Below are 24914 nucleotides of genomic sequence, written 5' to 3'. Positions count from 1 at the left end.
AAATCTTGCACTTTATGAAGTGGCAAATTTGCCACCTTATAAAGTGGCAAATTTGCGAGTTTTTTTCTCTGAATATTGCCCGCACCACTTTAAAAAAGATATATTTCTACGTGGCCCTAATACACCATCGTAGCTTTCTACTTTCTTTCCTTATTATTTTTTATTAGATTTTATTGTTCTCTTTATTCACTGACTGGCTAAGACAAAACATGTTCAATGTAAATAAACGTTCACGTAATCATCTGACCTGATTTTGAGGATGCTATTTAAAAACGGAAAATGCTTGAAGGAGAAGCGGCCGGCGCCGGCTCCTTTATGTTATGTTGGCCCTTAACAACATCAAGCTTGAGTGAGTGTAGTTTGTTTCCGTGCAGGTCATTAAATAAGCACACAAGCTTCCTCTCATTAGGCCCCGCCCGCATTTCTCTTCACAGTGGCGGCAGCAGCAGCAATCTGCATAGAGAGACATTTGTCATCATTAGCCCGCCTCTGACAGTTGGCACCCGCCACCTCACATCTCCACGACTGGCAATCATGAACCCTTCATCCCTTATTTAGGCACCTTCGCCTAATTTGGATCACAGGCCCGGCGCCGTTCGATCACCAAGTGGGCGGCGCCGCGTTTTGGCTCCATCCTCTTTTGTTTCCTGCGCTTGGTCTTCGAGGCGAGGTGGATTTGGGGAACGCACGCAGGCGAGGGCTTCCGAGGGAGGCGCGGACGAGCGTCTCGGGGTCAGTGGGCAGATGATTACGGCGCCCACGTGGCGATGGCTGACATCTCGCGCGGCACGAAGATTAATATGCTGCTTGTTTTGACCACAAAAATCACCAGGAAATGAAAATCTGCTCAGCTCAGCGCACAATTTCCAAATCTGGAGAAGGTGTCGGTAGTTTTGAAAGTAGCTGGCAGTGAATCACAAGCGTGTGGACAAAATGGCTGACAGCATCCTTTTAAAACAAAATGGCTGACTTCCTGTGTGATTACGGACATTACTTTTTTGGGCGGGTTCCAATGGAACACAGTAGGGGGTGCGCCCAAAAAAATCGATTCTCATAAGAATCGTGATTCTCATTTATTACGATTTTAAATATCCCAAAATCAAAACCAGAATTATTTTATACTGTCTTGCTTTTGTTTGTGTGTGCCTTTATTGGGAGCGCTGTTCATGTTGTACATGATTTGGCCACTTAGGGGCAGTGTGGTTCCGCGCGTTGTCATACACTGTTAAGTTGTTGCCACATTAGAAAGTAGATAAAAGATTTATTTTTTTGCAGCAAAACCCGGTGAGTAATGTTAACGTGCTTCTCTGAAGCGTTTTGTACGAACAGTCGTTCTTTTGAGTGACAAAAAGTGCCGCGAGTAGCGCGCTAATTAGCATTAGCGAGCCAGACTGGAATAGTTCTTAACGATTATTTGCACATCTATAAATTAAAGCAGAAATCATTGTCAATCAAATCATTTTGAATCAAAAATTGTTCTGAATCGAATCGCAGACCCAAAAATCGGAATCGAATCGTGAGACAGTCAAAGATTCCCACCCAAAGTAGACAAGTATGTCAATCATGATCAATTTCATATTGCTAAGTGAATGTGGCTTCGGGGGCAGAATTTTCAAAAGTTTCACCCGACCACGACTAACACATCGACAATTTAGCTTCAGTCGTCTGTGTTGGGTTCAATTTGCTAGAAATTGGACAAAATCTCTCCTGGAAGGCCTAACAGACGTAAAATGTCTGTTTCAAAACAAAATGGCAAATGTTCTTTTTTTACAGGATGACTCAAGATAAGATGACCAAAATTCAAGTTACTAAATGAAACTGACCTCTGCAAAGTTTACCATTTTTTTATTGCAAGTAAATTTTGCCAAATTGTCCGTAGAATGGTCCAAATGTCCAAAAAAAATGTCTGACTTCCTGTTTGTTTTCCGATACGGCTTCATGAGACTTTTTTGTTGGTCTACTCATGATGAAAACGGCTCGCAAAATTCACAATTGCTAAGTGAAATTGGCTTTGGGGGTCTGGATTTGTTTTAATTTAGTACTTTTACTTTTTTTGGAAAGTCAAGAAACTTGCAAAATTGCCCCTAAAATGGTCCCTTCGAAACAAAATGGCTGATTTCCTGTATGTTTTTTTTGACATGGCTTACTTTGTTTGGTCTACTCATGACAGACATGCTATGAAAATCCAGACTGGTGAGTGAAACCGGCTTCGGGGGCTGACTTTTTAAAAAAAATTACTTTTATGATGAGTCAACAACACAAATTGACCCTAAAATTATCCTGACAAAACAAAATGGCGGACTTCCTGTGTGTTTTTGCAAAGGCTTGTTCAGGTTGTTTTTTTTGCAGGTCAACCCAAGAAAGACACGACTACCAAACTTGAAGTTGCAAAGTAAAAGAAACTGGCTTTGGGCGCTCAATTTTTTAACCATTTCATGGAATGCTAGCATTCACTTTACCAGTTTTGTGAGAATGTTAAAAAAACAAAAACAATGATTCATTTGGCAACCAAATGATGAAAGGTTCATTTTTCAAAAGGCAAATTGTGCATTTCGCCAACTCTTCATTTGCCAAACACGCATGTGCGAGCCACAGTGACGCTAAAGTCATGCAAATGCACGCATGTAATCTATCACAAAGGCTGACAAGCGTAGCATATTGCAGGGGGGGCGGGGGAGGGTGTGGGGGGGGGGGGGGGGGTTGAAGGGCCAAATGAAGCCCAGACAATCAATTACGTTTCTTAATTTACACTTTGGCCACCTTTTTGTGTGTAGCGAGAGAGATACACACACACACAGACACACACACACACATAAAATGTCCCGTGTGTGACGTGCGCTCGTTGAAAGTTTGTGCTTGCCGTGATTGGCTCGATCCGGCGGGGAAGGTTGCGAGCCTCCAGGCGACGTTCACAAGAAGCCCAGCGGTGGACAAAACAAATGAATGGACAAAAGCCAAAGGGGGGTCCGGCTAATTGAGTCCGCTTCCTACAGAGACACCATATTGTCGGGGAATAATAATAATAATAATAATAAAAACAATGATAACGCTCCGTTACTAAAAAAAAAAAAAACATCTCATCATGTGACAATCAATATCAACAACACACGCCAGCAGCGAAGCCAGCAGATTATTGCTCACAGTGGGAACGTCACATCTGACATTTTTAATCTGATTTATACAGAAATACATTGTTTGTTAAATCCTCTTAATCTTATCTGAGCATTAGCTTGAGAGGGCGACAGTAATTGCTAACATGTGCTTTTTTTTTTTTCTTTTTCTTTTTAGTACAAACTTCAGATTTATGTGCTAATGAATTAATTTTGCAGCACTGAGAAAGACAACTTTCATGGCTAATTGTTCTTTCAGTAATTGGATTATTGAAATGAATAACATGCCAATCACGATTGGCCGCCGTTATGTGGGGTTGCTGACAACATCAAGTGCAGCCATTTAAATGTATTTATTATTTATTTATATTTATATGTGGAAAAGCGCTATAGGAAAAACACGTTTAAAAAAAAAAATAATAATAATCTTCTGCTATATCTGCTTAAATTGGCCGTTATTTTTTTTTGAGGCACGAGTCATTTAGGTGATTTTCCCAAATGATCACCAATCAGAAGCACATATCCCAGACAATTGTGCAATGCTAAAAAATAAAAATGGCTGACTTCTTGAGACTTTTTGGGAGGTTTTCTCAAGATAAAAATGTCATGCTGCTAAGAAAAAACGGCTTCATTCTTACAATCTTCGTATTTATTTTGGGAAATCATCAAACGTTGCCAAAGAGCCCCGAAAATGGTTGATTGAAAACGAAATATCCGACTTCCTGGATGTTTTCAGGCATGAATTCTTGAGACTTTTCCGTGGGTCGACAAAAGATTGACATGCCCACCAAAGACTGGTGGTGATGCTCAGGACATTTTCGGCACTTTCCCAAATGCCACAATGACCAAGCACGTACACACACAATTTGCATATCGCTAGCGTCCGGCTCAAACTTCCTGTCACAATTTGATACATTTGTTTTTTTTACAAATCTATACTACTGGTTAGTCCACACATGTTATTTATTCATTTATTTTTATAAATAAACTCATTCACTCACAGCCATTTTCACTGAAGCAACCCCCTTCGCTCCCGGCTGTTTTATTGGATTTTGATTGATTTTGCGAGGCCCACAGAATTTTGTGTTATTTTGCTATACAAACATGGAACCTACCAAAAGAAAGATTAGAGTCTCTTCTTTCATCAGGAAAAAAAGTATATTTCTATCTGTTTCTATTTTGCAGCAATCAGCATTAGAATATAGCTAAGGTCGTCATTATTCACAAATCTGTTTCAAACAGTGGGGAAAAGAGCTTTTTGCAACATGGCCCTGGTTGATCTCTTATTCTCTGCTGCCACCTGCTGGCCATTTTTTTTAATAACTACCATTTCTTTAAGCGTTCAGTTCAGAGGCTGCATCAAAGCCTTCTGCATTAAAAAAAAACACACTTTTGAAATAAACATATAAATACGTTTTTGGGACCATGACCATATTTAGAATAGAACGCTTTTATACGTTTTTGGGAGCAAATGAGTTAATGACCAATCCAAAGTATTGTAAATATCTTGCTCTCTTTGACAATGCAATGCTAATGGTTAAACAATCATTCCGTTTTGGGGGTCACCCGAAAAGTGATCATTTTGAGGGTACGAGGAGTCTGCCCGACATCACCCGTTATGCATAATTGTAGGAATCCAAATGAATTTTGATGATTTCAACATACATGTCCAGACAACAGATGCATCCACATCACCTCGGGCCACTGCATGAGCACGAGTGCTGCGGTCAGAGAGGGAATTTCCAGTCGAGGAGGATTGAACCCGCAGTCGCCTGCCACGTTAGCAGGACAATCACCCTTCATAAAGAAGAAAAGGCCAAAGAAAAATGGAGGATGAGAAGCATACAAGTGTCCCGTCCATGCCGTGGAAACAAAAGAGGCCTTGAAAACGGGGTCACATGCGCTGGTCAAAATTGGCGGGAGACAGCAGGAGACGCCATATTGATTTATACAATAACGACGCACGGGTCAAAAACGGGGCCTGTGCTGGAAGCGGAGGGCCTCAACTAGCAACAATGCTGTCGAGAGCGATGCACTCAAGTGTCCAAAACCAGCGCCGAGAAGGGCCCCTCTCTCTGTGACGCATTCGCAAGACGGCACATGCTTCAGATTAGGAGGAGCTAATCTGGGCCAAATCCTCGCGCCGCGATCACGCACGGACGGGCCAAAAACCTTGCGGAAGAGCCCAGCCGAGAAGCCAGCGAGCGCTTGGGAGGTTCCCGTATCCTGGCGTTGCGGCGTTGTTCGGCGGGAATGTCGGACCTGGTCTGGTTCTGATAAAACGTGGCGGGCTGGGCCGCAGCGGGAGCGAGAGAAGGAGGGAGGGAGGGAGGGAGCGAGGACGGAAAATATGTCAATAAGGGAGGCCAGTTTACAGTCATATGTAAGAATGTTGTCTGGGATTCTTGTGCGAATGCTGACAAACATTGTGGCCAAAATACATGCTTAGTATTCTTTTCTTTTTTTTTTGTCTCAGCGGGCTGGTTGTGAATGACAGTAAATAGCATTGCCATTTCTCAGCGGGATAGAACAAAAGTCTTAAACGGAACAGCTTTTACTTGTCTCGGTCGAAATATTTATCGGTTCCGAAGCATCCGACTTCAAAGAGATCAAAGGCGAGATGTGACATGCGACCGCGTCTCAGTGAGGCCCAACGATCGTAATTTACAAAGCGGACGATCGGATCTGGAAATACCTCCGTGGCCTATTCCACTTACAGCCACTAGATGGCACATGCGTGGCGGAGACCTGAAAAGTCGCAGCCTTCCATCTAACACTTCTTTCTCATGTCTTTGCTCTTCCTTTTATTTATTTTAAGAAATGGAGGCAGTCAGTATATGCGAGACATAAAAGGATTTAGTGCAAAATTCAGAATCCCCCCCACCCCCCCAAAAAAAACAAAAAACATGCGGCACACATAAAAAAAGAGATTGACTAGAAAATGGACACGCGTGTACGTCAGAACTACAACAATTATTAGGAGTTCATGCTTCACTTATTTCCAAAGCAACATTCTAATTATGTAATGTACTTTAATTGGTCCAAATATTTACAATAAATATCATATAAGGGTAAATTATGTGTTACAAATGATCGATTAATCAACCACTAATTGATAATTAATCGATTCATCAATAATTATTTTTGATAATCTATTAATAGTTTGGAGAAATTGTTTGGAGATGATTATGAAATTGCCCAAATGTTTAAAATGATAGCCACTCAATTGTAAAAACTCATGCATTTCTTATTCCTCCATCAAAGCAGATTTATGATCATAATTCAAAATAATAATCAAAAATTCAAACATCGCTTTTACTTTGGAAAGCAATTATCAACATTTTTGCTTATTTTATGTTATGGACCAAACCAGTAAGTGAATTTATGTTTGCATACATTTTCTGCATTTGCCATTTGTAATAATGTACTGCTTTTGAATATAGCGATGGAAAAAAAAAAATCGGATTCATTGATTAATTGATACGAACAGATTAATCGATTCAAATAGAAAAATTAATAGTGGCCTAAACACATTCCTATTGTGATTTTAGCATGCACATTATTCGTAAACTGGTCAGCAAATAATAAAAATGGAAAAATAAAATGGGCAATTGTTAAAAGTTCCCCTAATCATTAGAATTGAAGACATCATGCACTACTGCAAAAATTGTTTTTGAATAATTATACGTGACAAATGACACATTTCAAAATGACATGAAAAGAATGGTCCAGTTGGATCCAGTTGAGTGAAGAAAAATGTGAATGAAATAATGGCAAACGAATTGAAATTGATTTCCCAACATGACAACGAGCAGCTGCCATTTCTAGAATTCGATAAGGTACTTAAGAAAAAACAAATCAACGCAATCCAGAAGGAAAAAATCATACAACTGCAACCAACCCAAAAATATTATGATTCTTATTTCCCTTTTAGCTTGCATGTGCGACGTGTGAATGTCCTCAGGCGTCGACTTGCACTTTGTGGCCTGACGACGAGCCTTCGCGACTATAGCGGAGCTCGCTGTGACGCAACCAGGCAGCCATTGGTCCAGCGAGCCCTAGCCCCGCCCATATGATAAAGTCGCTGTGCGCGTGCGCGCGCGCGCTGTCAGAAGAGAGCAAACGCAGCGGCGGTTTCTCATTCCGCTCTGCGCGCACGCAAGCACACTTTCGACGGCGGGGGACTTTTTTTTGGGGGGGGTTTTGTTTTTAAATCTATTTTTTCCTCCTCCTCTCTTGTTCGCTAGCAATCGCAGCAATTTGATTTCAGTCATGTCAAGTGACTGAAGGAGGAGTGAGCGCGTCTCGCGGGTGTCCCGGGAGCTCCGATCTGCTCCGCTCCGCGCCCCCCACCACCCTCCCCCCCTCCCTCCCTCCCCCCCTCTCCCGGTTCCGATCGGGTTTTTCTCGGTAAAGAGTCCCCTTTTCTCCTCTAAAATTGGCTCCCGTACAAACCGCCGCGTTGGATCCGTCGGCGTACTGCGAGACTCCGGTGTACAACCCGGATCTCTGCCCCAACATGATCGCCGCGCAGGCCAAGCTGGTGTACCACCTCAACAAGTACTACAACGAGAAGTGCCAGTCGCGCAAGGCGGCCGTGTCCAAGACCATCCGCGAGGTGTGCAAGGTGGTGTCGGACGTGCTGAAGGAGGTGGAGGTGCAGGAGCCGCGCTTCATCAGCTCGCTGAGCGAGATGGACAACCGCTTCGAGGGCCTGGAGGTCATCTCGCCCAGCGAGTTCGAGGTGGTGCTCTACCTCAACCAGATGGGCGTGTTCAACTTCGTGGACGACGGCTCGCTGCCCGGCTGCGCCGTGCTCAAGCTGAGCGACGGCCGCAAGCGCAGCATGTCGCTGTGGGTGGAGTTCATCACGGCCTCGGGCTACCTGTCGGCGCGTAAGATCCGCTCGCGCTTCCAGACGCTGGTGGCGCAGGCGGTGGACAAGTGCAGCTACCGCGACGTGGTCAAGATGGTGGCGGACACCAGCGAGGTCAAGCTGCGCATCCGCGACCGCTACGTGGTGCAGATCACGCCCGCCTTCAAGTGCACCGGCATCTGGCCGCGCAGCGCCGCGCACTGGCCGCTGCCGCACATCCCGTGGCCGGGGCCCAACCGCGTGGCCGAGGTCAAGGCCGAGGGCTTCAACCTGCTGTCCAAGGAGTGCTACTCGCTCAACGGCAAGCAGAGCTCGGCCGAGAGCGACGCGTGGGTGCTGCAGTTCGCCGAGGCCGAGAACCGGCTGCTGCTGGGCGGCTGCCGCAAGAAGTGCCTGTCGGTGCTGAAGGCGCTGCGCGACCGCCACCTGGAGCTGCCGGGCACGCCGCTCAACAACTACCACATGAAGTCGCTGGTGTCGTACGAGTGCGAGAAGCACCCGCGCGAGGCCGACTGGGACGAGAACTGCCTGGGCGACCGCCTCAACGGGATTCTATTGCAGCTCATCTCCTGCCTGCAGTGCCGCCGCTGCCCGCACTACTTCCTGCCCAACCTCGACCTCTTCCAGGGAAAGCCGCACTCGGCGCTGGAGAACGCCGCCAAGCAGACGTGGCGGCTGGCCAGGGAGATCCTCACCAACCCCAAAAGTCTCGAGAAGCTCTGAGAAGCTCGCTCATGAGGTAATTCAAAAAAAAAAAAGGGGGGGGGGGGGGACGAAACGCGCGCAAAAAACGGACTTTTGCGCTTCACGCACACAAAATAAAACGCTAAATACTTTCAGAACAAACCTTTGACCAGACTTTACATTTGATACTGTAAATGTTGTGCTTCCAGTCACATTGTGAATGTTGGTGTCTTTTTTTCTCTGCTAGAAAAAAATAATAATTTATACTTTTGCTCTCTACACTTTGTCCTCTGCCTATCACTCCAAAAACAGTTGGGTCAAAAAAAAAAAAAGTCTAAGCAGGGACAGCTTGCATGTTTAGAAGGGAGTAGAAAGAAGTAAAAAAAAAAAAAAAACTCATCGAGTCCTACCCTTTACAAAACTATATGAGTCGAAAACTGGAGCGATCCTATTGGGTCGATTTGACCCAACTTTGAGTCAAGAAACCAAAATGGGGTCATTTTGTATAAAACAACCCAGAAAGTTGGGTCCATTTTTGAGTTTGAAGTTCATTTCGAACATACATGCAGTCACACAACAGAATCCAAAATAGAAATCATTAACGTAAACAAAGCAAAATCCATAATATTCCAAGTGAAAACATAAAATGCTGGCCCGAAAAAGGAAGACATTTTGAGCTGTTATTTTTGACCAAACTGTTTTTTTGAGTGTACTTTCTTCTTTATTTTGCAAAGTTTACATGTGTGTGTAAAGCTTCTGTTTAAAGAAACATTCCATCGACTTACTTGAATTTTTAATTTAAATAACCTTTTTTTTTATTGGCTGTTCTTTTCTCCTTTAAAAAAAAAAAAACTTGCTCTGCCATGATTGTTTTTTTTTAAATGAAATAATAGTAAATATATATGACGGTAAAATTGAGGAAAAGAAATGCACTTGAACTATACACTGGATTCTAACATCTGTGATCTGTTTGTTTTTAAATTGCCACCTACTTAATTTAAAGAGCTAATAAAAGCAATTGTTCTATAATGTATTTGCTCGACGTCATGCTTTTTGTTCAAAAGTGCAAATCTCAATTTGGATCAGCTCATCGAGTTGGACTGGAGATGTGATTTGTTGCGTAACAACATGGCGTCAAAAGGCGTTGAAAAGGTTCTGTTGTTGTTGTTGTTTTTTTTAGGGGGGGGGGGGGTGTATTGCATACACGTGCATTTTCCTGCATCTGACCTTGGGGCTGAGCCTCTTAAAGGCGGGGTCATCCTCGTCCACCTCGAAGTAGATCTCGCTGCCGGTGATGGTGAGGGTCCCCCGGGCCACGAGGCCTGGCGCCACCAGCTGGGCCGGGCTGCTCAGCGCCACCGGGCCTGCGTGAAACCCATTCAGAGGGACGCTCAGCACAATCTTACCACAGACAGAACAGCTCGTGCAAGTTCGGCATTTGATTTAAAAATAAATAAATAAAATGTCACGGCAGATTATAATGTAGTTGATTTGTTTTCTTTCGCCGTTGCGTTAGTCGTCACATTAGAAAACATTTTTTTTTAAAAAATACGAAAAACAAAACGTATTATGATATAAGAGCACTCACAACCCTTTAGTTTGTGTTTAATTTTCACGGATTGTCAATCTAAAATCAAAATGTCATTTTTTTGCAGAAAGTTGGGTCACCACATTAGAAAAAAGTAAATAAAAGCAAAACGTAGAGTGAAAATAAATCCTTTTGTTTTTTCCCAAGGTTTGAGCTGCAAAAAAATCGTTTATTGCAAATTCTCGATCATCACAAACTATGCAGTCACCTCATTAGAAAAAAAACAATCAAACATGTAATGAAATTATTCTTTTTAAAATCAGTCATGACAAACTACAAGAGCATATTCTGTGTTTTTCATATAGAAATAAAAAGAAATGTCGTTTGATTGCAAACGTTTAAATCAATACGCATCGTCGCAAAGGACAAAAAAACGCATAGAAAGAAACGAAATGTATGCATTGAAGGAAAAAAAATCAGGGCTTGGGTTATTAAATAAAAAAAATTGAATAAAGGTTTAGTTTTGCATAGTGTTTCAGTCACCAAATTAGAACGTAAAAACGTAAAGGAAGAAAAATGTGGAATAATTTCTTTAAAAAATGTATTTAAAAAAAAAAAGTGCCACGATCAACACACAATGGCGTAGTTTTAATTTTTAGCGTTTGGATTATAAATGTAAAATCACATGCAAATTAGTATTGTATTAGTATTAGCAACCACAATTGCACTTGAATTCTGATTGCATCATTTTAAAAAAAAATGCATGATACAAAATGTCAGCCATCAATAATACGAACGAGCACAAAAACAAGAATGAAAGAAACATTGTTGAGCGAAATATTAGGAACGTGATCGGCCTGACTGGCAAAAAAAAAAACAAAAAAACGTCAACAGGCAGCAGGTTGCTTGCTGTTGTCACATGTTTATTGTTCACCCTGCTGGGCCCACGCACGCTCGCTCGCACGCACGCACGCGCGCCGCGTCGGGAAAGGCAAGCTGGAGAACGGCGGATCTTTATCGATCCCTTCCATTCAAGAGGAGCCACTTGAACGCAACATCCGTCTTCATCCGCGTCCGCGGGACAATTAGAAAGATTCACACGACGAGTGGAAGGTTTGAAACCTCCCCCCTGGTTAGACGGCTGTTTGTGACGTCACCTGGAATAATCCGATTGATGGCAACCAGATTAGGAGCGGATTGTTGTTATTGGTGCAATAAATGCTTTTTGTATGGCGACTTTGAGAGACGCGCGCGCGCATGCGCTGATTGGTGTGTGTCTTGGTGGGGGGGCGGGGGGGGGGTGCGGCATCACATTGCAGGAAGAAGAGGATTAAAAACATTTTAATCTCCCCCTCGGAGATCCTTTGACAATTAAGGCGATGGCCTTGCCATGTTTACATGCAGGCAATAATAAAAATGAAGGGCAACACATTTAGCTTCAAGCGGGCTTGTTTTTTTTTCTTCCACAGTTGGAACATTTTGGGGTGAAAAAGACTCATTTTTGTGTAAAGGCAGGGTGGCGGATAATTACCCACAATGCATCCACGAGATAATAAAGCGTTCTTATTAAAAAAAAAAAAAAAAAAGCAAGCAATTTGCATATGCCCACACATTGGACACTTGATTAGGTACAGCGGGTGTGAAGAACAAAACTCCGCGACATGAATTTATTGAACAATATGCATGTGTGCTCTTCCCTGCATCATAAACTAAAGCATCAGTCTAATATTTTCTTTAACAAAATATTTTACATTTGGCTCAATTAAAACCAGATCTGACGTCGCAGGTTTAAATAATGATAAAACAGTTTTACACACACGATTAAGAATATTGTTCATTTACGAGTTGCACGTATTGACCCCACACACACACATTTTTTTTGTGTATAAAAACCTGATTAAAGGATATGTGAAAATGAGCTATTGTATCGATTTTTTTTTGCGCGGATGTACCTAATAAAGTGTCTCAGTGGCATGCATATGATTTGCAAACCATGCTAAAAAACAAAACAAAACAAAAAAAAATAATATCCTGGATAAAACATGGACTGTAAAACCATGCTCATCAATAGCTAATAAAATACATATTATCTACAAACATGTTAGCTTTGCTGAAACTATATTTCTTGAAAACAATTTTATGTTGCAGCTAAAAACTACACGCCCATTTTAAACATTTACAAACGTTTAAAAACAATGTCACGACGTGATTATTATTATTATATGCAAAAATACCAAATATGTATTGAATTTACAACACATGCTACAGAATTCAAATGATTGAGCTCGCGAAAGAAAAAGCTCAAATGATACACGACGCTCTATACATTGACGCGCACGTGCGCGCGCGCGCACACCTTCAGTCTTTGTCTGACATGGACCCTAATGCGACTCATTTGGGCGTCCATGAACATGCCTGCATATTATTAGTATATTATTGTGAGCGCGGATGCAGGCAGGCTTGACCTCAACCCTCCACATCGAGTGTGTTGAGTTGCTGAGTGTCCTCAACATCTCATGCCAGCAGCACTTGCTGTGCGGGGGAGGGGAGGGGGGGGGGGGGTCGAGTGTGTGTGTGTGGGGGGGGGGGGGGGTGTTGGTCCATAATCACAGCTGTCTCGAGCTCCTCACACCCTCAAGGCTGGCAAGGATGAGCACCGCTCGCTGCAGACAAGGATGGCGTCCCAGATCTCTCATTAGGCCTCCCTCGTGCTCGCATGAGAGCAGCGAGCGAGCTCATAAATGTATGGCCAATATATATATCGTACTTATTGTACAAGTGGGAGGGAGGCAAACTGACAGTGGACCCGGGGCAGCTCCCAACGCTTCAGCAGTCTCATGCACACAAACAATGTTACTGCCTGTGTAATGATTAGCCAGAGAGGAAAATGCTACATGCTAAAAAAAACAACAATCAAAAACCGCATCTAATTGTTTTTATATATTAGGGGTGTCAGGCCATAACAATTTTTAATCATAATTTATCACAAATCTGTTCTAAACTTACAAGAAAATGTACAATAAGTTTTCATACTCTTAACATAAACGTGGAAAAAACATGTTAAACTAATAGAAATATGGCTGCATCTTTTAGTCACTGATAGTCATTCATAATAATTCATAAAATTGAATTAAAATTTAAAAGATGTACTGTAAAAAAAACGAGTGATATTGATTTGTGTTGAGATCATTTTTCTGCCACTAGATGGCATCATTGCATTTGTAAGACGCTGACAGCTCAGTGCATTTTTCTTTTTCATATTAAGAGCTATCTCATCTTTAAGATTAAGTAACTTGTGACATTTTTAAAATTGTAAAATAGAACTTTAACTCCAGTCTCCACAAATCAAAAATTATTATAACATTTATTACTGTTAAATTTTAAAAGGGACGCGTCGCGACTGGAATTCCCCAAGTTAGGGGCGGTCATTAATCGTGCCTTAAAATAATTAATAATAATTAATAATTATATATAATAAATAATTATTTTTTATTTTAAAGATGATCAACAGCAAGGACAGAAAGGCAGTGATGTCGCTGCTTTACTTCAAGACTCAAACTTCATTTACTATAATCTCATGCCAGTGCTATAAAAAGCCACTAGGGGGCATGTGTACATGGCAAGTAGGAAATGACAATCCAGAAGAAGAAGAAGCCGCAGTGGCTGCGTTACTGTTCCCGACGTGTCTCTGGCGTCGTGGCTCGGCGACGGCATCTTTCAACGAGCGTGTGTCATTTTGCTTAAGTGCTTCTCTTTTATAAGACAAACAGTAATCTGTTTTTGTTTTGTTTTTTTTTTCATTGTGGAGGTTGGCGGGAAAGAGTGTGGCCTCTCGGTCACCCCCCCCCCCTCAGTGGGAGAGCGCGGATGAGATTGTACTGGCACTCGGCGTTGGCGCGCTTTGGAGCAGAGCGACGGCTTTGCCAAGACGATTGTGATTACGTGCGCAGCAGGGATCATTCCCGCATCTTGTGTCATTTAGCAAAAAAGAAAAAAAGAAAAGAAAAAAGAAAGCTCGGCGTGGACAAAAGTATTGGGATGTGCGTCTGTTGTTACGTATGCAAGAAGAGGCTCACTATTTACATGCATTTTGAATGTAAACATATTTAAACAGTACAGGATCAATGTTCAAACTGTTGCAATGGTTTATATGAATAATATTGCACATTTTCACGTCTCATTTTTGCTCAACACTTAAATCTGCGGCTGTATTTCATGTTGATCACAATGCTGGTACTTGGCATATTATCGGAGAATAGATTTGAATAGTGCAGCAATTCAAAATAGGGATAGGCCAATTATCGGCCGGGCCGATTATCGATGCCGATATTTGGCATTTTGACAAATATCGTCGTTGGGCTTTTTACGAATCTGAAGGCCGATAAAGCTTCAGGATTTGTGAGATGTTCAGTTCTTACTTGTCGCAAATCATTTTCATAAAAATTTACATATTCAGACCATTTTTCATTATCTGCAAAGATCTTTTGAAACCTTTTACAAATTAACTACATTTGTATGCAATTTCCATTTATGGATTTATTAAAATTTTCACCCAAAAAAAATTATGATGCTGACAATGGGAACTCCCTACAGTTTTTATTAACAAAAAAACAACAAAATTAAAATTAAGAAATGATGTAGAAATTTTGGAACATTTTATTTACAGGAGAAAACTTAAGGAAACTATTTACTTGATGTTTTGAATTAAACTTAACACATACTGATGACCCTGGAAGCTCCATACAATTTTTGTTGTCATTTTTAAACAAAGCTGTCAATTCCTCATATGTTTAAAATGACAAAATGTTTTGTTTTAATTCTGCTGCTAACATGTTCTCTTTTACTGCAAATTAATATATATATTTTTTATTCTGACGCTTCTATTTTTTTCTTTTACGGTAAATGAATATCGGCTTGAAATATCGATTATCGGTCCCATTGACTACTAATAATCGGTATCGGTCTTGAAAAAACCCATATTGGTCTATCGCAAATTCAAAAGCATGTGTTCCATAAAATGTCCTGTTTAGAGAATAGCGATCGAGTCAAAAGGGTTTGTGATGGCCTAAAGATGAAACAAGATGGCGGCAAAGGACTTTTCAACTCTTCAACTCACTTCAAACAGTTTCCAAGGCACTGAGATGCCACCAAAGAAAGACTGCCATTGTGAGTTTTCTGCAAACGGGCAAATGCGAAAAAGGCTGCCATCCGGGTCATGGCACCAATTGTAAAGTTCTGGGCAAAACTTTACTCGGTCCTTTTAACTCTAAAGACCACAATCGCAGCTGAACTATTTAATGCGGGACAGGTCAAAGGTTCACTCTCGTTGATTTTGATTTGTTCGCAATGACGAAACGCCGTTCGTCGGAATAGTTGTAAATGAAGTTACGGGGCAGGGAGGACCAAACTGGCCATCAAAAGGAATGAACAATACTTTTGGGGCCGACTTGAAAGCATCTCAATGTCTAATCAAGGACGCAGATGAAACACATTCTCTCATTGGTGAGCGCAAATGAAGGCTTTTGAAACGAGGCAGCGCTAATCAGCCAAGAGTAACGTGTTGTTTTCTCTCCACGACATGAAAAGGAAGCGCCAACATTGACGGATGACGACCATCGCTCGGCTCGGCTCGCTCAGCTCGGCTCGCTCGTCTCGTCTCGTCGCCGCAAGAAGAAGCCACGCTTTGCACGGCCGCTCAAAGCCAAACGCGTCCCCTCGTAAAGCCACGGCGGCACCTCGTAAAGCCACCCACCGCCGATTAGAGAGCGTCTATTATGGGATGTCGGCTTGGCCGCCACGACAGGATGTGCTGCGGATTCGCTTTCAAGAGGAGCGCGTGGACGGCTTGATGTTTGATCGGGGGTGCGACGGTAAGCCCAAAATCACAAGTGGGTACGATTTTAAAAAGGAATTAACTCGGGCTGGCAAAATGAGTGCATTCATTTGGAGTTCATTTAAAGTTCCTTTAACGCCACTCATTATTTTTACGCGCGATTCATTTTAATTAATTAATTCCAGTCGCAACGCAGCAAACACGTCCACGTCAAAATTTAGCAGTAATAAATTTCATAATAATGCATAGATTTGTGGCGACGGGGGTCAAGTTGTATTTGGTCATTTTTAAAATGCGTAGGATTACACAAGTTACTTCATGTTCAAGATTAGATAACTCTTAATATGAAAAGAAAATGCACTGAGCTGTCACAAATGGAATGATGCCATCTAGTGGCAGAAGAATTACAACACAAATCAATATCACACTCGTTTTTTACAGTACAGTACATTGTTTTAATTTTAACCCCCCCCCCCTCCCCAACACACACTTTTATGTTAAGAGTATGAAAACTTGGGGGGGGGGGGGTGGGTGTTACATTTTATTGCACATTTTGAACAGATGTAAAATTTGCAATTAATTGTGAGTTAACTATTGAAATCATGCGATTAATTACGATTTAAAAAAATTAATCGCCTGACACCCCTAAAATTAACGCATTTCAACATAAAAAAAAAAAGATAACGAAAGAAAAAAAAAAAAGCACCGGACAATTTTCGCCAATGTTTTCCTCTGTTGTAAAAGTCAAATACTAACAGAAAAAGTGTTGTAAAAGAGTGAAATGATCCGTCTGTTACTCAGATCTTGGACTAGATTGGTTTTGCTCAATACATATTTTTTAAATTAATTGGCACTGGCCTAAAAAATCCATTATCGGTCGAACCCTAATAAATAATCCATTGTTTCTTTTTAAGAAAAAGCAACATCAGTAGTTTGTCTTCTTATACAAAAACAGTGGTGCCTTGAGATACGAGTTTAATTTGTGCCATGACAACACCTGTCTCCCAAAACATCTCTCCCCATTGAAATGAATGTCAATGCCATTAATCCGCTCCAGCCTCACAAAAACAACAACAAAAACTGCTGAGGTGGCGCTGCAGAAAGGACGTTCTTTGAGGCGGGGCGTCCGCCGCCGCCGATGTGCGACGGGCCCCGGGCCCGTCTGGCACTGACAGAACACTAACGAGCCAATACATACATTTAATAGTTTGTCTTCTATTTAGGAAAGGAACACCGCAAACACTTTAAATACTCTGAATACTGTGATATAAATATAAATAAATAAATAAATAAATAATCCCCAATGGCATTTACTGTTGCTTTGATTTCATGTGAAGCGTCTGCAAGGCCGAGGCTGAGCCGCATTATGTTTGTAGTTTGCTGTTCCGTTTTTGTGGCTGCGCGACGCCACGAAAACAAGAATACGACGACTCCGTGCATCTCAAATGGAAGCTTAAGCGATGAGACGTGACAACAAAGCTTGAGATGAGAAAATGCATTTACCGGCCAGGTTGTCCGCCTCCTTCTCCTGCAGCAGGCCGGCCGAGTCCTCGTCCCCCTCCAGAATCAGTTCGGTTTCGGGGCTCTGGCTCGGAACGCTTTGGCCGGGGAAGACCAAAGTCTTCAGCTTGACCAGCTCGTCCTTTTCTGTCGCTGTCGGGAAGAAATCGAGGGACGTTCATGATGACGACTTGTTTGGCACATTTCGACAACAGAGGTTTGTTTTTTTTAACAAACACAGCACAATATTTATGATATTCATTTTTATTTATGGGAGTCGCATGTAAATAGTTTAGTTACAAGCTCCGTTATTTAATGTTATTTCTGCACCCAAAATTCTTGTGCAAACGACATTTCATGAATGCATCAGTGAAACTGTTGATTAAAGATAGACCGATATGTCTTTTTTAGGGCCGATACCGATGTCGATTATTAGTAGTCAAGGAGGCCGATAATTGATATTTAAAGCCGATATTCATTTTCAGTGGGAAAAAAAGGGGGGGGGGTGAAATATTGCAGTCAAATCTTTTTCAAATACAAATGCCAATCTTGACTTTGTTGTAATTTCTTAAAACATTAATGCTTATTGAACAATTGTTCTAACTTTTCAAAAGATAGATTTTTTTTCTTTATAAATCTTAGACAATATCCATCATTTTAAAATTAAAAAAAAAAAAAAAGCTCATGGAGCTCCCAAGGTTATCAGTACATCTTAAAAAGTTAAATGGAAACTTAAAGAAGTAAATACCATAGTTCTGTTTTCCTAAATAAAAAAAATAAAAAATCGTCAGATTTTGAAAAAGTCGCTACCGATATTTGTCAAATGCAAAATATTATAATGTAAATTATAATAATATAAATATATTTTATAATACATTATATGTATTGTTATTACTTATTAATAAGTAATACAAATGAAAATATTCCAATAATAATAAAAATACATTTCCGATAATCAGCTGGTTTATCGCTACCGTTGATTGATCCACAGTTCATCCCACATTAACTTTATATGATGGGAGTCCACAAAACGGATGTTTCCGACTTCTCCTTGGAGAACAATCTACAGTGAGCAATCAACAACGAGCACGCCGCACGCCACAGCATATGAAGGCGGGCACACATTCCCCGACTGAATACATTTACGATCACAGGTACGTTCGCTTTCATTCCCCGACAAGGTCAACAATGAAACGCAACGTTTGCATCTTGAAAGACCAACGGCTCGCCGTCGATTAGCGACGTGCTTCGCCGCCTTCGGAGACGTGACAAGCGGCGAGGCTGAACAGACAACGCAATTAGGTTGCAGCGGGTCTTCGTCATCTGCCTGCGGCTCCGCACAGAACAAAAGGAGGGGTTTCGCATTCATGGGCTCCGAAGCGCACCCCCCCCCCCCCCCCCACGGACGGCAGGCTGCTCTGTGTTGTATCAAATGTTGGAAATAAGATGCGCACGCACACAGCAACTATGAACATCTTAAATATTGTTGTTTTATTTTTATTTGAGTGACCCCACACAATAAGGGGGGGGGGGGGCGTGATTGACTACCATTACCAAAAAAAGGTCTTTATTTATATGTCGCTTGCACGGCCCTTTTTATATTTTGACTGCTCATTTACCGACTGATGACGCAGCAATCCGGAGCAACGGGGGTTTGCGTATCTCGCTCAAGGATACTTCCACATGGTGACAAAGGCCTAGGATCGAACCCACAACTTCAAGATTGCCAGAGCAACACTCTACCATTGAGCCACTACACGTGTTGGCTTAGCAGGAACTCACATTGTTGTCTTATAAACATTCAACAACCAGTTGCTCCTCCATTTGTGTCCAGCAACAGCTTCAACGAGCTTCCTGATTGGCTGTCGTTACATTTCACCGCTTGGCCTAATTTGCAGTGGCCTACGCAAGTGAGGATTTCACATCGTAAAAATTGAACGGGTTTAACGTCTACCATTTACAGCATGGAGCGTTTTCCGAGCAGATTTCACTCCTAGAACTGCCACACCGAAGGAAAATCAGAAAAGAGAATCTTTCAGAAACATCGGAAAAGCCGGCCTTTTTCTCATTTGAATCGGAAAGGAAGAATATCTTCAAATTGAGCGAGATGATCAGCACGGGTGCACCCCGCACCGCAGGATAGCTGCTCGAGATAATCTTCTTTCAAAGACGTAAATCGGGTCATTGCCGAGTTTGATTGGACGCTCAAATCTGATCTGATGGAATGTGAGTGGATGACGGATGGAGAACCCAAATTGCATGGAAACGGGAATCGAGTGCAATACTTTTATTAACCACAGGGAGCAGACAACCATGAGTGGACGTGACGTGACTGGTCGCCATGACTGGGCAGGACATGAGTGGACTGGTCGCCATGAGTGGAAGTGGCATGACTGGACTGGTCGCCATGACTCACACCACAAGACAATTAATGACGCAGCGTATTCTTTCGGGAACATCGTAGAATCCGACCTTTAGAGACATTGATCACAAAGCAGGACGGATGCTGAGATTCTTTCCGATTATCTGCATGTTTGCACCCCAAACCTATTTTGTCAGACATGAACTGACCAGACCTCTCCTGACTTTGACGGCAAGTTTGTGAAAATGGAGAAATGTGTCCGATTGCTCACCTTCAGCCCACTTAAACAGGCACCTTGTCTGGCAGAGGTCGCAAGCAAAAGTCCACTTCCTGCTCTGCCTCGTATCTGGAGCGCTTCTCGGCAGATGGAGGGAAGCGCTTTTAGCATTTCAGGGCAACACAAACAAATGAAAACAATCCTGCGTGCAGTTGCAGGCCAACGTAGGCTGGAGATCAAAGTGTCATTTTGTAAAGGATCCTGCTGAAAGGCTGATAAGCAGACGTGCTGATGTTTGGATTGGCGCGTCGGAGCCAGACGACTGACTGGGCTAAATAAACACGGCTAATTCTGACAAGCGTGCAAAAATCACGCACGTCCGCCGCCGTGCGCCGCAGCTTCGCCGTCAACGCAATTTGGGACTTCTCATGGAAAATCAAGTGTGTGCTTTGGAATCATCAAAGAAGGGAAACGGAATTCTAAACTGCTGCATGCGTTTGTCAAAAGTCAAAAGTGGACTCATTTCTACAAATGAACCACACTAATGAGGAGATGTCATCAATTATTTTTATGATCATCAAGCTTGACAAAACATCATTTTAATTTGGAATTGGGAGTCCGGATTTATTTATTATTATTTATTTATACAATTATAAACCCTTCAAACAACGGGCCGAAGAAAACCGAAGTTTCCGACACTGTGAAAGTACCCTCAACGCACCATTTTGTTTGCGTAGCATTAGCAACAAGCAAGCGTGTAGCGTGTGTTATTCTGGTTAGTCTGCTGTCCCTAAGCATCCTTTAAGCTGTTTAATGACACCTCTGTTGGAGTTAACTGCAAAACTAAACACATGACAATAAGACTTACATCCAACGTATATTTAAATACAATACTTGTTTCGATTTAAAAACATTGCTGCTCTAGCGCTAATACTAAAAACGAAGGGAGGATCACGTTCAAATGCTAACATGAAGTTAGCATTGACTTCGGGAGTGTTTTTTCTTCAAATAATGACTATTCACACACAAATGTCGTGGAAACACAAAACCCGCAGGTGAGATAACACGAAGCAAAGACACCGATTCAGAGTTATTTAAATAGAATTCAATTGCAACGTTCTTCTGTACTCACCTTGGATGCATCAAATTAATTTTATGCATTAAATATATATTTTTAAATAATTGGCAATTGTGGGGGTTTTTTTCTGCCAAAAATCGGTATCGACATCGGCCTAAAAAAATGCATATCGGTCGAGCCCAAAAAAACATTATTTTAAAAAATGCTTTGAATTACAACAGCCTTTTTTTTTTTTAACCTGGATTTAAAAGTATTGAAACTGGGGACTGGCTTCTATTGGCAGCTCCTGCCATTTGTGTGCAGCATAACAGCCGAACGCTGCTTCACCATGTTTGCTTTGAAGTGCACACATGAACCCGAATTGACCCGAGTCTGCAGACCTGAGCCAGACTGGGTTTATGTTGAATTAACTTAAATGTTCACTGATTTGATTTGAAGTGTAGTATTTAAAAGTGAGCTTTTCTGATGTTAGCCAAACTGGATTTTTATTTTTATTTTTTTAAGTTGTAGATGAGTCGATCTTGCTGTTCACACACATTACCATCAGAAGTGTGCATCGTAGCGTTGACATTTCCTCTCCCACAGAGGCCACTGATTTAAGCAACAGAGTGTTGAAGGGGTCTGAACAGAGCAGACTTAAAAGGCTTTAAAAATATACTTCTGTCAAGTTTATATTCTTTCATTTCCTGCGCTGCCGGGCATGCAAGCGATATGCCGGGAAACGTGACACACATTACCGCATGTAGTTATGCACAGTACACACACACACACACACACGGCGAGCACGGTGACCTCAAAGGGAACTCAAAAGGCGCTTTAAGTTTTGGGAGCTTGCGTAGGACTTGATTCTGTTTTATGTCTCATGCTGTCAGATCGCTGTAAATAACTCGGCTGATTTGCGCAAGCATTCTGACATCTTATAGACGGGACTTAAATATCAAATACATTGCTTGGGTTTGCATGGCTTCCCTCCCACGCACCCGTCGTGGAATTCCGCACAGAGCCGACGAGAGGTCCGCAAAGGTTGCCGAGCTTCCGCCTCAATGTCTCTTTTGAAGCCTTTCTACGCTTGTTAACATAAAAGTGGGAAAATGTTAAACGAATAGAAATATGGGCTGTATCTTTTAGTCATTGATAGTTATTTCATAATAGTTCATAAAATTGAGATACAATTCAAAAGATGTACTGTAAATAAAATAAAAAAAACGAGTGTGATATTGATTTGTGTTGAGGTCATTTTTTCTGCCACTAGATGGCATAATTGCATTTGTAAAACGGTGACAGCTCAGTGCATTTTTCTTTTCATATTAAGAGCGATCTCATCTTTAACATGAAGAAACTTGTGAAATTCTGCACATTTTTAAAATTGCAAAATACAACTTGACCGCAGTCTCCACAAATATATGCATTATTATTACATGTATTACTGCTAAATGTTGTGGTGTTAAAGGAACTTTTAAGTTAACTCAAAATCCTTGATTGGGATCTCATGACATTTTCTCTGGTTGTGATTTCCCACTCGATGGATGAGCGGTCCTTCCAGAAACATTTGCATACAGACATTCATAAGTAAAAGTCCCGTCACACGTTGGAGCGGGCCAGTTCACCTTCAGTCCAAATTGAGCCTGCTTAAGGTTGGTATCAACCGATGTGAGGACTCGGCCTCGAGAACAATGAGTCCGTCTGTAGCAATCAGCGGCAAGCGAGAAGAAGATTCTCACCTGATTGCAGACGGCAAGGACACCCGGAGGTAAAACACCCCGTTAAACACTTGGATCAATATTAACGTGACTTCCATTTCATGCTTGCCCGCTTCCAATCAGCCCACAATATACTCCCAAAAGCGGCCGCAACAGGGCAGCTTATTTCAGGCTGACGGCGGCGACAGCAAATGTGCTGGCTAAGCTGCCAATGCGGCTAATAGACAACCAGACAGAATGTCCGCCAAATGGCGTGCCCGCGCGCGCACTGCACACAAAAGTGATGACGAAGGTTACGCTGCTGCGTTCATGACCCTCTTGGAGTTGTTTTTTTTTAATTATTATATTAATAGTTTTATCATAATGCTCTTTGGGAAAAATATTTGAGTCTGACAACCAAACATTTTTTTGCCCCTCATTTTAAACAAAATATAGAATATTTGGTACAGAAAAAGCATGTGCCATGTTAGGTTTAAAGAAATAAATTAGGGGTGTCAAAATGAGTGCGTTCATTTTGAGTTAATTAAAAGTTCCTTTAACAATGTTATTTTTTTTAAAGGGTTGATAAATGAGCGCCGCTTACACGGAAAGCCTGTACTGGGGGAATTCCAGCCGCAACGCAGCAAACACGTCCACGTCAAAATTTTGCAGGAATAAATGTAATAATAATGCATAGATTTGTGGAGACTGGGGGTCAAGTTGTATTTTACAATTTGTTATTTCATGTTAAAGATAGCTCTGAATATAAAAAGAAAAATGCACTGTGCCGTCACCAACGTCTTACAAATGCAATTATGCCATCTAGTGGCAGAACAAAAAGTACCAACACAAATCAGTATCACACTTTTTACAGTACAGTAAATTTCAACTCAGTTTTATGAATTATTTTGAAATGATTTTATCAATGACTAAAAGATGCAGCCATATTTCTATTAGTTAAAACTTTTATATTAACAAGAGTATGAATATGTTATTGTACATTTAGAAAATATATAAAATTTGCGATTAATTGTGAGTTAACTATTGAAGTCATGCGATTAATTATGATTAAAAAAAATGAATCACCTGACACCCCTAAAATACATTACGTTACATTCTTCTTCTTATTTTTTCTTCTTAGTGTCCCATCACTGGTGAGCTATTTTTTTAGAACAGACCTGTGTGCTACTTATGTTGTCCATGGGGCTAATTAGTAGCTGCTGGCACCATTTTTTTTTTTTTCAAAAAGAGTGAAAAATGCAAAAATCATTCCAATCTCCAAAACTGGGGACTTTTTAAGACATGCTAACGGCCACTGGGAGGTCGTAGTGGTAATTGAAAACTTGACTTTTAAACTGTCAAACTGGTAATTGGACCATACTTACTTTAAAAAAAACAAAATAAATAAAAACTCTGTATCTGAGTATCGGAAGTTAGAAAAAATGATCCCTGAACCTCAGGTGGACTGACTGACATGGAATGTTGTGGACACGTCATGTGGGAAATCCGATCCTGTATGTGCAACGTCCTGCTCGATTCGCATCGTCAGCCAACACAAAGCTCAAAATGAGGCCCTAAAAAACAGCAAGACTGATATGCACGTCTAGCAAAGTGCTCACTGGCAGCTTGAAAGTTGGCACAAAACTATACACACTCTCAAAATAACTCCTTTGAGTGCACACAACAAATAAGCTCTTAATGTTGAGGCGAAAACAAAGGCGACGGTGAGACTGCGTCAAAACCGACACAGGCCACTCACTCAGCCGACTGTTCTTTGTGAAGGGAAACAAAAAGAAAAACAATCTGTCCACATCACTTTCATTCTTTCAAGCGAGGAGCGGGAGAAGAGTGACGCGTGCTGCGAGCGCCGCGCGTCTGCCCGTCTTCAAACGGCAAAAGATGGCGGCTGAAGCGCATCTTGTCATATCCTGCTGTCAAAGCAGAAAAGTCGGCATTCTTTTTGGACGTTTCTCCATTAGTCCCAGATTGGAGCGCTTTAATAACCGTTCTCGGGGGCCTCAAACGCGCCGCTTTGTTCTTCTGCTGC

The 24914-nt window shown here is 41.7% G+C and overlaps 2 protein-coding genes across 6 annotated transcripts in view; one reads left to right on the top strand and one right to left on the bottom strand.

The window, feature by feature from the left end:
* nbeab (neurobeachin b) overlaps positions 1-24914 on the bottom strand; it is a 223230-nt gene that overhangs the window by 66048 nt on the left and 132268 nt on the right. For all 5 annotated transcript variants that reach the window (XR_013294247.1, XM_077566748.1, XM_077566749.1 and 2 more), the window contains exons 38-39: positions 17535-17684; positions 9898-10034 (exon numbers count right to left, since the gene is read on the bottom strand). Coding sequence is in view for 4 of the 5 variants with exons in the window: in XM_077566748.1 (XP_077422874.1) it covers positions 9898-10034; positions 17535-17684 (287 nt within the window). In the remaining variant the exon portion in view is untranslated. The remainder of the gene's footprint in view (positions 1-9897; positions 10035-17534; positions 17685-24914) is intronic.
* mab21l1 (mab-21-like 1) lies at positions 7230-9703 on the top strand. Its single transcript, XM_077566753.1, has one exon. It carries the CDS (start codon positions 7630-7632, stop codon positions 8707-8709), a length of 1080 nt encoding a protein of 359 aa, XP_077422879.1. The 5' UTR covers positions 7230-7629; the 3' UTR covers positions 8710-9703.

This window comes from Vanacampus margaritifer, chromosome 5 (genome assembly GCF_051991255.1).
Source record: "Vanacampus margaritifer isolate UIUO_Vmar chromosome 5, RoL_Vmar_1.0, whole genome shotgun sequence".
In the NCBI taxonomy this organism is placed as follows: Eukaryota; Metazoa; Chordata; class Actinopteri; order Syngnathiformes; family Syngnathidae; genus Vanacampus; species Vanacampus margaritifer.
Note: the sequence above shows the minus strand (reverse complement) of the source record. Positions and strands in the feature narration are given on the sequence as shown.

Coding starts and splice junctions, on each gene's coding strand:
- mab21l1 (XM_077566753.1), top strand. CDS start 7,630: ATGATCGCCGCGCAGGCCAAGCTGGTGTACCACCTCAACAAGTACTAC.